The sequence below is a fragment of the Ceratotherium simum genome, chromosome 37 (genome assembly GCF_057802395.1).
Source record: "Ceratotherium simum simum isolate JZ-2026a chromosome 37, ASM5780239v1, whole genome shotgun sequence".
NCBI lineage: Eukaryota > Metazoa > Chordata > Mammalia > Perissodactyla > Rhinocerotidae > Ceratotherium > Ceratotherium simum.
This window is the reverse complement of record NC_141936.1, coordinates 326,930-340,199: the sequence shown is the minus strand read 5'-3', so window position 1 is coordinate 340,199 and position 13,270 is coordinate 326,930. Positions and strand designations below refer to the sequence as shown.

Here is a 13,270-nt window from a genome sequence, read left to right as displayed (position 1 = left end):
CCGCCGGATTAACCGCCCTGATAGAGTCCCTAATGTTTTCCCATCAGCCCACTTGGGATGACTGTCAACAGCTCTTACAGGCACTCTTCACCACGGAGGAGAGAGAAAGAATCACACAGGAAGCAAGAAAGAATATCCGAGGCACCAACGGGCAGCCGGCAGCGATAGCTGAGGCGGAAGAAGGGTTTCCGCACAACCGACCCAACTGGGACTATAACACGGCTGAAGGTAGGGGGTCGCTGTCCGCTTACCGCCGGGCTCTAGTGGCGGGTCTCCGGGGAGCCGCAAGGCGGCCCACCAATTTGGCTAAGGTAAGAGAGATTCAGCAAGGACCCACTGAACCCCCCTCCCGTTTTCTAGAACGATTGATGGAGGCGTACCGCAGGTACACGCCTTTGATCCGTCCTCGGAAGGGCAGAAGGCCTCTGTCATTATGGCCTTTATTGGACAGTCAGCCCCAGATATAAAGAGGAGATTACAAAGGCTAGAGGGGCTGCAAGACTACGACCTGCGGGACGTAATAAAGGAGGCTGAAAAGGTGTATCATAAAAGGGAGAGTGAAGAGGAAAAGCGCGAGAGAGAAGGGAGGCTGAGGAGAGGGAAGACAGGAGAGACAGGAGACGAGAAAAAACTAACTAAAATACTGGCCGCAGTGATAAAAGCGACAGGGCCAGATCACAGACAGTCAGGGAACCTGGGCAACGCCCACGACCAGGCTCACGCAGAGCGGCAACCCTTGGACAAGGACCAATGTGCCTATTGTAAGGAGAGAGGACACTGGGCAAGGGAATGCCCCAAGAAAAGGGCCACACCCAAGGTGTTGTCTTTAGGAGAGGGCGAAGAATAGCGGGGGCGGGGCTCGGGCCCCTCCCGAGCCTAGGGTAACCCTAACTGTTGAGGGACCCCTATAAGTTTTCTGATTGATACTGGGGCTGAATATTCAGTACTGAAGCAACCTTTGGGGAAATTAAAAACTAAAAAGACTCTGGTTGTTGGAGCCACTGGGCAGAAACAATACTCATGGACTACTTCCCGGACAGTGGACTTGGGGGAGGGAAGGGTGTTCCGTTCCTGCCTACTGTTTCCTGGATGCCCGACCCGTTGCTAGGTCGAGACCTTTTAACCAAACTGAAAGCTCAAATAGATTTTGCTCAACCTCGGCCTACAGTATCCTGGTCCGCACCTACCACCATGATATTGGCCCTGGAGCTAGAGGAAGAATATCGGCTCCATCAGCAGCCTAAGCCTAGAGCTCGGCTCAATACCGATAAGTGGCTGATCGAATTTCCAACGGCATGGGCTGAAACCGGGGACTAGGGACGGCTACGAGAATTCCCCAGTCGTGATAGATCTTAAGGCCGGAGCCCTCCCGATAAGGGTGCGTCAATACCCAATAAGCAAAGAGGCCAGAGAAGGAATCCGCCCCATATCCAGAGGCTGCTCCAACAAGGAATCCTGGTTCCTTGCCAGTCTCCTTGGAACACCCCCTCCTGCCTGTAAAAAGCCTGGAACTAATGATTATAGGCCGGTCCAGGATTTGAGAGAAGTAAATAAAAGAGTGCAGGATTTACACCCTACCGTGCCAAACCCATATAACCTACTCAGCTCCCTCCCCCCATCACGAAAATGGTACACTGTCTTGGACCTGAAAGATGCATTCTTCTGTCTACGGCTTCACCCAAAAAGCCAATTACTTTTTGCTTTCGAGTGGCGCGACCTGATATGGGGATCGTTGGACAACTGACTTGGGCGAGACTACCTCAAGGTTTTAAAAACTCCCTACCCTGTTTGATGAAGCCCTCCACAGGGACTTGACTGATTATAGGGTTAAAAACCCTCAAGTGACTCTTTTACAGTATGTAGATGATCTACTGTTGGCGGCGGAAACCCGGGAGACTGTGAAGAAGGGACCAAGCGCCTCCTGGCCGAGTTGGGTGAGTTGGGATACCGGGCGTCGAAAAAAGGCACAGTTGTGCCAGGAAAAAGTAGTCTACTTAGGCTACACACTAAAGGACGGCCAAAGGTGGTTAACCGGCCTTACGGAAAAAGACTGTGACCCAGATTCCGGCCCCAACCTCCGCTCGCCAGGTAAGGGAATTCCTGGGGACAGCCGGCTTCTGCCGATTGTGGATCCCTGGGTTTGCTACCCTGGCTGCTCCACTGTACCCATTGACTAAGGAAAGTGGGAACTTTGTCTGGACTCTAGAGCACCAGAAGGCTTTTGAGACTCTAAAACGGGCATTATTAGAGGCACCCGCGTTGGCCCTACCAGATTTGACCAAGCCCTTCACCTTGTATGTAGATGAAAGAAAGGGAATCGCCCGGGGAGTCCTAACTCAAGCCCTTGGGCCCTGGAAGCGCCCAGTCGCATATCTATCAAAAAAATTGGATCCGGTAGCCAGTGGATGGCCCTCCTGCTTAAGGGCAATCGCCGCCACTGCCCAGCTGGTAAAAGATGCAGATAAGTTAACTCTGGGCCAACAGATAACCGTAGTAGCCCCCCATGCCTTAGAAAGCATTATCAGACAGCCTCCAGATCGATGGATGACTAACGCCCGGATGACTCACTACCAAAGTCTGCTCCTAACTGAGAGAATTACCTTCGCCCCACCGGCCATCTTAAACCCGGCCACACTACTGCCCGAAGCAGATGATGAAATACCTGTTCACCAATGCGGCGACATTTTGGCATCAGAAACGGGGACCCGACCCGATCTGCCGGATAAGCCATGGGCTGGGGCCCCTAATTGGTACACCGACGGCAGCAGCTTTATGGCAGAAGGTAAGAGGATGGCTGGGGCTGCTGTGGTAGACGGGAAAAAGACTCTGTGGGCAAGCAGCTTGCTGGAAGGGACTTCTGCACAAAAGGCTGAGCTTATCGCCCTGACACAGGCGTTAAGGTTAGCTGAAAATAAGACTGTGAATATATACACGGACAGCAGGTATGCCTTTGCTACTGCCCATGTTCATGGGGCTATTTATAAACAAAGAGGGCTGCTTACCTCGGCCGGAAAAGATATCAAAAATAAAAAAGAGATTCTGGGCCTCCTAGAGGCTATCCATTTGCCTAAAAAGGTGGCAATCATCCATTGCCCAGGTCATCAGAAAGGCACCGACCCCATAGCTCAAGGGAACCGCTTAGCAGATTTGGAAGCCAAGCGGGCGGCACTAGGACCTATGGTCCTGACTCTCCAGGGAGCTAAGGTCAACAAAACTGTCTCCGGTGGGGAACTAACTAAAGAAGAGAAAGTCCTTTCCGTTGCAGAAGGGCGAGAATATCTATCACATCTACACCGGCTAACCCACTTGAGCCCTCAGAAACTAATTAAAATTATTGAGGCCTCCCCGTACCAGGTACCAGATTTGAGAAAGGCGGCTGAGGAAATTTATAAGGATTGTAGAGCTTGCGCTCTCACAAATGCTGCAGTTACCAAATACCGCACTGGACATAGACTCCGGGGAGATAGGCCCGGAACCTTTTGGGAGATAGACTTTACTGAAATCAAACCGGCCCGGTATGGAAATAAATATCTTCTAGTATTTGTAGATACCTTCTCGGGATGGGTAGAGGCTTTCCCCACCCGAAAAGAGACTGCCTCTGTAGTAGCCAAGAAGATATTGGAAGAAATCCTCCCGAGATTCGGGATCCCAAAGGTAATTGGATCTGACAATGGTCCTGCATTCGTTGCCCAGGTAAGTCAGGGACTGGCCAGTCAACTGGGGATCAATTGGAAATTACATTGTGCTTATAGACCCCAGAGCTCAGGCCAGGTAGAAAGGATGAATAGAACAATTAAAGAGACCCTAACTAAATTGTCCATAGAGACCGGCGATAGTGACTGGACAGCCCTCCTGCCCTTTGCCCTGTTCCGCGCCGGAACACCCCACAGGGACCCTTAAAACTTACACCCTTTGAAATCCTCTATGGAACCCCTCCCCCTTTGGCACAAATAGGGATACATGACCCTGACATTATACCTTCTATACCTTTGTCAGCCCGCTTGAAAGCACTCGAGGCCGTCAGGCGCGACATCTGGAACCAGCTAAAAGAGGCCTACCAGCCTGGTGATCTGCTCATCCCGCACCAATTCCAGGTTGGGGACTCTGTCCTTGTGAGACGACATCGGACGGGGTCATTAGAGCCACGTTGGAAGGGGCCCTACGTGGTGCTCCTCACTACGCCCACAGCAGTCAAGGTGGACGGTATAACCTCTTGGGTTCACGCCACACACGTAAAGAAGGCACCCCAGAATGCAGCAGATCTCTGGAAGGTGGAAAAGACTGATAACCCTCTTAAGCTGCGTTTGCGTCATGGGAACGGCGAGCAGGTCGTCCAATCCTAATCCCCACGCTCCTCAACTGCTCACGTGGCAAGTCGTCTCCCAGGTAGGAGATATAACCTGGTCAATCCAAAAAACTGCTTCCCCTTGGACATGGTGGCCAGACTTACACCCTGACCTTTGTAAACTGGCTATAGGAACCCCCGACTGGGATTTCATGGGTCGACGAGGGGGGGCAAAACAAGCCGGAGGATGCCACTCCCCCCATCGCAAGGGTAAACTAAAGGCATACTCCTTTTACGTGTGCCCGGTCACCACAGACCTCGTTCAATTGACTCCTGGTGGGGGGCAAAGAAGACTTCTACTGTAAAAACTGGGGATGTGAAACCAGTGGGACTACTTATTGGGAACCCTCCTCTTCTTGGGATTTAATCAGGGTTAGAGCAAATTATAGCCACCAGATGAGTCGGGGCTCAGAATGCAATACCTGGTGCCACCCCTTAACCATTCAGTTCACAGGGAAGGGAAAAACAATTAAAACCTGGATCGGAATGGTCATTCATGGGGAATAAGATTGTACAAAAAACGGTACGATGATGGCCTGACCTTCTCTATTACATTAAAAATAGAACCCCCGCCAGCAGACCAATAGGGCCAAATGGGATCCTAGCCGATCAGAGGCCCCCTCTGTCCCAAAAATCCCCCGCCAGCAGACCGATAGGGTTAAATAGCCCCAAACCCCCCCAGGTAAAATCCATAACCCTAAATGGGACCGTAGATATGGTCACCAGATCTGCTCTGCGACCACCATCTACGCCACCTCCCGCAGTACCTACTGAGCAAAGATGGCACAGACTGTTTAACTTAGTATGGGGAGCTTACTACGCCTTGAATGATTCCAACCCTGAAATGACTGAATCATGCTGGCTATGCCTAGCGGTCAGCCCCCCTTATTATGAAGGAATTGCCACCATGGGGGTCTATAATAACACCTCAGACCACACGACTTGTCTTTGGGGTAAAGAAGGGCGGCTAACCCTAACGGATGTGTCGGGGACCGGTTCAGGACTATGCTTAGGAAAAATTCCCCCGGGCTACCAGGCTCTATGTAATAAGATTGAAGTCAGCCTTCCGACTACTCCTGGTCATTTTTTGGTACCAGGACCCAATAGGTGGTGGGCCTGCACCACCGGCCTAACCCCTGCATCTCAACTAAGCGTATTCAATTCGTCACAAGATTTTTGCGTGCTTGTGCAGTTGGTGCCTAGAATTTATTATCATACTGCCAATAGTTTCGAGGATGAATTTGACCAGAGATCCAGATTATGGAAAAGAGAACCAGTATCCCTCACCCTGGCTGTACTCCTGGGACTGGGAGTTGCCGCGGGCGTAGGGACTGGCACTACGGCCTTAGTCACAGGAGAAAGGGGATTAACTGCCTTGAGCAATGCTATAGATGAAGACCTCAGGACTTTAGAACAGTCCATCTCTAAATTAGAAGAGTCCCTCACCTCCCTGTCTGAAGTAGTGCTCCAGAATAGAAAAAGATTAGATCTGCTGTTTTTAAGAGAGGGAGGACTTTGTGCGGCCCTTAAAGAAGACTGCTGTTTCTATGCAGATCACACAGGGGTAGTCCAAGATTCAATGCAAAGATTAAAGAAAAGATTAGACATGAGGCAGCAAAGCAGAGAGGCGCAACAGAGCTGGTTTGAATCCTGGTTCACTAAGTCCCCCTGGATGACGACCTTACTATCCTCCCTAGCAGGACCCTTGCTGATTCTTTGTCTACTTTTGGTCTTCGGACCGTGTGTTTTCAATAGAATTACTGCTTTCATAAGAAAAAGGGTCAATGCAGTGCATGCTATGGTGCTCCAACGCCATTACCAAGCTCTCCCACGCAATGAGCCACTGATAGTAGACACCGAAAACTAAGTTCTAAGATTAGAACTAGGGACAAAAGAAGAAGTGGGGAATGAAGGAAGTAAATTATATTAAAAATTTAAAAGTTAATACCTTAGAGACAGGCACCTCCACGCCCTAAGGATTCCTGGTATAGGGGGGAATGTTTATCGATCCTGACTGACTCTATTCATAGAAGACTCGCCCTAAACTGTTCGGGGAAAATTGAGAACAAGAGATTGCTCCAGAGGGATAAGTTTGGGAGGGTCGGGGTGGAGGGGGTCCAGATGGGGACGCGTGTGTGTAACCTGATAATTGCTTCGCGCCATAGCAATTCGCGCCATAAAATGTAACTGTTTAAATGTTTTAAATTAGCCAATCATGTAAGACCGCGCCAACCTTTTCCCGCTTTATGCTTCCGAATCCTATAAAAGAGCTTGCCCCTTAAGGTTCGGGGTCGACCCCTCTGTCTCCTGCGAGAGATACGTGTCGACCCGGAGCTCCGCTTAATAAAACCTCGTGCGTTTGCATCAAGCTCGGTCTCCTGTGTCTGTGGGTCCGTGCCTTCCCGAGACTGGAGTTGGATTTCCTTTTTGGGATCCTACAGTTTCACTTTGCAGCTGGCTTTTTCCAATTGTGTAAGCAAATACACCAGTTTAAGTAAACTGAAATTTTTCCATTTTGGCCATTTTAAAGTGAAATCTCCTTTAGCATGTTTAATTAACACTGCCTGAAGGGTGGATTTATATGCTCTTAAAATATCAGGCAGGGGAAACGTTTCCTTTCCCCAGTGAGACACAATGTTTATCCCCACAATATAATCTATAATATAATTAGACAAAAGAGATGTAATCATTTTACATAAAGCCCATTTAAATATACCAACCTTTATAAAACTTTATCTTAATTTTATCAACTCTTATACCTCTAATTACAATTTTTATTAAGATTTCATTAACAAGTTTTAGTATTATAATACTGTGTAAAGGAAGCATTCCCAGCCGGACATAACATTCATTTCCAAAAAAAGCACATCCAAAGTTGATGTAGCCTCTTCATGTAATATTTGTTTAAACACTTTAATCTTTATAGTCTCATCAATCTGAACAGCCTAACTGTTGCTCCAAACATTTGTTGGTCAGGTTTCTTATTGTGATTTCTGTCTTCTGGGCTTTCCAAATTTTTTTTTAAACTGGGGTTAACAGAACAGGCCTAACTTTATTTATGTCTGTTCTATTTATCCCATTTTTCTTTTTAATAACTAGCTAAAGATTTCCATCTTATTGGGATGAGTCCTGTGACTCTTCCCTTTTTGATTTCTCTTCATTTTTTTCCTTTAATATTTGTCTTATTTACCCCATTGTCTTATTTACGTCATTATTATATTTTTAACTTCTCTAAAAATTTTCACCTTGTTGAGGAGTCCCTGTTTTTTCTCCCAGCTTCCCTTCACTCCTCTGTTAACTCAATGCCTTTATTAGCATCTGTAAGACCATGAAAGGAAGTTGAGACCCCAAGTTTGATTAAGTTCTTAAGACTAATATTTTTCTTTTATTTAGTTTTTCATAGGTACCAATAAAACAGCTGTTTATCATAGAGCTCTCTAAAAATTTTTCTAACTTAAGGATCCATTATTTGGCCATTTTTTCTCTCTGGAATCTAAAGAATATTGTGGCCATGTGGAGTTACAAAAGAAAATCACCCCTTTTTAGACACTGGCTTATAACTACATTAGAACCTTTAGCTAGAATGTGTCCCAAGGGACTCTTAGAGGGGACAGATGCGGCACCCCCCAATCTCTAACTAAACAACAAGCAACAAATGACACAGACAACTAAACTACATCCAGCAAGGACAAACCAACTCTTTTCTGGGAAATGGCTCATAGTAACACAGACAATCAACAGAAAGAAGACAATGAATGCCAAGGTAATCCATCACCACACGTGGAACCAAAAACAAAAACGAATAAACCAAACGGGAACCAGCATCCCTGAATACAAACGGGGCATTGAATGATGCAAAAATTCCCCTGGCCCACTTAACTGTGACTTCTGCACTGACTGGCGCCACAAATGTTCTATACGGAACACAAAAGGAGGAAACCTCCCCCAAGGAGCAGAATCAAGTCTCGGTGTGCACTCTGGGGGCCTTACCAAATTGATCAAGGTCCTGTACTGCTTCCAGAAAATCATTTCTTTTCCTCAAGAATGCAGAGCAGCAGTAGCCGTGTCCCCATGGTGAGAGGAAAGAGTTTCCCTAGAGCAAAAAAGAGCTCTGGAGGCCTCTGGGACAGTTCTGTTCTCCCCTGGGGAGGTGGCTCATCGCTGACAGGGGCTCAAGAACTTCCCGGGAATCCCTCTCCCAGCTCCGGCCCACAGCGTGAATGAGTCAGCCTCCTTCCTTTGGAAGTAGGCAGGAGAGGGAGAGTGTATTCCACTGGAGCTCAAGCCCCTCTTGGCTGGCTAGCCAAATTTTTTTAGCCAGAAAAACCTAGGCCCCTGTCACCGTAGCCGAATCAATGAACACAATGACCAGGGATCGAGGAAAAGTAAAGTGGTTTAATTTTGCCAGCAAAATGAGGCCGCGGTGGGTTCATGCGCAGAAAATCCACAGTCTTCCTGAGGAATTAGGAGTTGGGGTTTTTAAAGGAAAGTCTGTAGGAAAGAATGTATCCTCGGTGACTGTGATTATTTGTTGGAGGTGGGATCCAACAATGCCAGGCTGGCTGTTATCTCTATCTACAGCAGGAGATTTAGGGCTCCATCAATCTTCTCGAATTACCCAAAATTTGGCCTTGGGGAGTGGACGGCAACTGCTGCCAATTAACAATTACAAAGTTGACAAAGTTTTAGGTGGGGGAGGGGAGCTGCGGCTTTGCATTCGGCGTCCTCCCATCAGCCTGCATTTAGCTGAGTTAGGGAAGCTGCAGGTGTCCTCTGTTTGTCTATCCCTGTGATAAATGGTGGATTCGGTGCCAGGAACCAGGAGTTGGGGAGCTTCAGCCTCTTGATAATTTCGAGATATCAGTCTCTCTGTAACAAATCTCAAGAACTGGTAATTAGCCAGAGTTTCAGTTTGTAGCCGCCTGGGCTTTTAATAATTTATTACCTCCACTTGCCTTGTGGAATTCAGGGACACAAAGGGTAAAACAACCAATATCTACATGTGAATGTAACTAGAGAAGCAGGGAAGGGGGAAGGAGTGCTTTTTGGTTTAACCCCATATATGCTGGGTTCAATGCAGGGGAACAGATACCACGGCCAGCATCAAGGTGAATGGCCCGGACCCACAGTGGCCCACAGATGTCACTGACTTGTCATTTTCCACCATCTGCATCCTCTCCACCACTTACGTCCCCTGGGAGAGAGTTGATTTAAAGTCTTGCATTTGAGACTGGAGTTGAAGGATGGGCGTTTCCTTGACAGAAGTGTCAGTCATTATTCCAGGCCAGTGGAGGATCTCCAGGGGACCCAGTGCGGGAGGGGCAGGCACAGGAATGCAGGGCTTCTGGGATGAGACAGATGGCAACCTGGGCTGCCCCAGGCTGGGCACATGAGTCTGTGCCTGCCTCCTGCGGAAGCAAGTGCAGGAGAGAGGTGCACCAGCTAACTCCCAGAGTCCTCACAGGGTGTGAGGAAGGAGGCAGGGAGCCCAGCAAGCGTCCAGAGGAGCCTCACTGCCGGGGCCAGAGCCCGTGGTCTGACAAGCTCACACCTGCCACCCAGACCTGCAGGAGCTCACCTGCAGGAGCTCACCTGTGCGGCTGTTGCCTCCTGCTGTCCCTCGGGGTGCTGGCGGGGATGTGGACTCCCGAGCACCCGAGAGGAGATGAGAGGAAGGTGGGAGGCGTCAATCCTGCAGGGGACCAGGAGGGGAGGGTTCAGGGAAGATGTGATCACTGGGAGACACACAATCGGGGCAGATTTTACGACAGAAGAGAGAAGTGTGCGTTTGGAGAGGGAAAGCCGGCAGAGCCCACGGGCCTCCGGGAAGGGCAGCAGCTTCTCTAAATCAGGGAAGGAGGAGGGGAGGGCCTGAGCCTGGGGAACAACTGAGGGGCCTGCCCAGGGGCAGGGGCTCATCCTTCAAGTTGATGCTGACAGCAGGGAGCTGCCTGGAGGGATGGAAGCTTGCAGCCTCAGCTGTGAGGACTGGGTCCTGAATTATTCAGAGATACATCAAAGGCTGGCTCTGCTCCAGTTCCTGCCCCAGCCTCCAGGTTAATGTGCAGTTAATGGTTGTGGAAGGCAGACTGAGGAGAAAGGTGGGCCTGCCACTCTCCTTGAGTTCCCCACGGGCTCCAGCCAGCGCAGTTCTCTCGGGCTTTTCCCCTTTAGGTACCTGGTGTCCTGTGAGTCCCAGACCTTTAGAGCTCTAACTGCCCTGGTTTTCAGGTGAACATCACCTCAAGTTACTTTGGAAGTGGGTGAGGTGTGAATAAAGCTCTGTCAGATTGGGGGACTGTGGGGGGGGTTGTGATGGAGGAGGTGACTGCAGGTCGCTGGCCTTGCTGGTCTCGCTCACCAACCGACTGGAGGCCTGGAGCCTGTCTACCAGGGGGACAGGGCAGAGAGAGCGACACAGAGAAGCTGTGGACAGAGCACCTTGAGACGCACAGCAGTTTAAAAGTTTCACAGGAAAAGGGAGAGCGTGGAGATGCGGACTCTGGTGATGAAGGACTTTGGGTCAACTTCACTTGTTCAGGAGCCAGCCAGACCTTGAAGACACAGAGAATCACAGCTTCAAGGTCCCAATGCTCCAGGATAGATTATCTCATTAGCATGTTCATCCTTTGAATAAACTTTGAATTTAGCAGGAATTGTAGGATTGGAGAAATTTGGGTTCACACAGAGAAACAGACTTCATGATTTTCTTTATCCTATTACTAGATTTCTAGATGAATTTGGTGGTGATCAGGTCATATTAATTAACATGATATTAAGCAAATAAAAATGTCAAATGTAAAATTTAACCAATAGCTTAAGGCACCCATGTTAACATCAGCCCATCCTGTGCTTGCTTGAGACTCAAACCCCAGTTGGCAAAGCAGCCCTTCCCTCGGCGCCGGTCGTTGTGAATAGCCAGCTGGATGGGGCTCTCCTAGGACTCTCCTCTTCGAGGTCTGTATGTATGACGACATGGACTCCACAGGAAGGACGTGCTGAGGGTGCCAGGGGGGCTTGGCATAGGAAGAGGCCCTCAGTCTGACACCTGGGCAAGCTTCCCCTCATGATGCCGCTGCACAGCAGTCTGGCCGTGGGATGGGCCCGACACCTGCTCCCCTATGGCACCTGCCATCTGGGGCAGAGGGTGCCCAGTGGCCCATGGCTGCCGAAGGTGCACTCCGCCTATGCAGGTCACGGGGTCAGCCGAGGCCAGTCGGCACCACAGGGCTGGCCCAGCTCTATCTGTACAGGCCTCGTCTAGCTTTACAGCCACCTGACAACAAAACCAAAACTCTGACTGAAGCACAGGAGCCCACCCAGGGAGCCCCCAGTGGCAACGCTGCAGCAATTTAAGCAAGAAAACAAGTGAAGTAGTTTTTGGATTATAACCCAAAGTATAAAATGAATATATCTGTGTAAATACTGATATAAATAAATGACTGAATAAATAAATAAATGGGGAAGAAGATACAAGTCTTCTGTGCAAAGGAATTCCAAGTAGTTTACGTAGACACACCGTCCTCAAGGAAGTGAAGCACAACGTCTTAGACACAGGCTGCGCAAGGTGGTGTCCACACAGCACATATGACATGCAAGGGGGACAGTACGTCGGCAGAGGAGAAGCTGACCACAGCCAGCTCAGCCAGGGGACCAAGGTTGGCGTCAGCAGGGAAGGTCACTGGGCGGCACGCACTCTTTACGTGGTGTGATGAGAAAGGCACTTCACCTCTGTGGTCTTCCTCCCAAAAACCCATCATCCATCTAATTGTGAGAAGAAAGACAAATCCCAACAGAGGGTCATCCTAGAAAACACCTATGGGACTCCACAAACTCCAGCTCATCAAAATCAGGGTAAGTCGGCTGTCGTCACAGCCCAGAGGAGCCTGAGACATGAGGACAGCAGGCCATGTGTCCGGAGGGTGTCCTGGGACAGAAGAGGGACATTAGGAGAACCGAGGAAATGTGAATAACAACTGACCTTCAGTTAACAACAATGATGTATCAACACCGGCTCATTAACTTACAAAAGCGCCGCACTGACGTACGATGTTACTAACGGGAAACTGTGTGGCGCACACGGGAGTCTCGGTATTACCCTCAGAATTCGTTTGTAAATTTAAAATTTCTAAAATAAAATGTGTATTTAAAAATGATGTTACTAAGAACATACAGACTATTTTTTGCCAGACCTCTAAGGTGATACTTCATATATTATACACATAGTGGAATTATTTAGAGTTTTCAATAATATGGCAATTTAGTTAAAAATCTGGTCCATTCAGATGAAACTAGATACATGTTATACAATACCATATAAGTTTTAGATAACTTATTTACCAAAGATCATCCGCTGTCCTCAAAATGATGACAATATTTGAATTTCTATGTGTCATCTGCTCTACAGGAAAGCTTTGCCTTCAGACAGCTTTTACTCAAATCAGACCTTAGTGCAAAAATAATGGTTTGCTCTTTGCTATATGTCACCTGGAATTCAGCAGGAACCGGAGGAAGGAGAAGATGCTCAACACTGTTTCAGTGTCTGCTCTTTCTGACTATCCATTAACTCTGCTCTGAAACTTAGGTTTGACAAAGTGATTTAACTCGTCTGCCATGTAAGTAGGCTAGAACTCATCTAATCAACTTGACTGAAATAAAAGCTACGTTCCTTCTCATAGATACTGTTTTCTGGACAAACATAGGATATGTTGAAATAGTTCTTGCTTTAGGCAGGAAAAGAAAAACACAATCTCTTCCAAACCTGAATAGTTAACCATGTAATTGGCCAGTAATTTGTTTGGGTTTTAATCGCGGGGTTTCAACTGCTCCTTCATCCACAGCAGTCAATGACACGGGCTCTGGAAGCTGGTTCTGTATGTTGGCCAGACTGGGGCCCACTTCTATTCTGTTCGATGTTCTCGAAGT

The 13,270-nt window shown here is 48.5% G+C and overlaps 1 protein-coding gene across 1 annotated transcript; it reads left to right on the top strand.

The window, feature by feature from the left end:
- The first annotated feature begins 2,052 nt into the window (after positions 1–2,052).
- LOC147912278 (uncharacterized) lies at positions 2,053–4,842 on the top strand. The gene is made up of 2 exons (XM_087424538.1): positions 2,053–3,693; positions 3,997–4,842. The coding sequence occupies exons 1-2, from the start codon at positions 2,545–2,547 to the stop codon at positions 4,003–4,005; spliced, it is 1,158 nt and encodes a 385-aa protein (XP_087280664.1). The 5' UTR covers positions 2,053–2,544; the 3' UTR covers positions 4,006–4,842.
- The last annotated feature ends 8,428 nt before the right edge of the window (positions 4,843–13,270 follow it).

Bases quoted from the DNA above. Each gene is read 5' to 3' on its own strand.
- LOC147912278 (XM_087424538.1), top strand. From the start codon at position 2,545: ATGACTAACGCCCGGATGACTCACTACCAAAGTCTGCTCCTAACTGAG.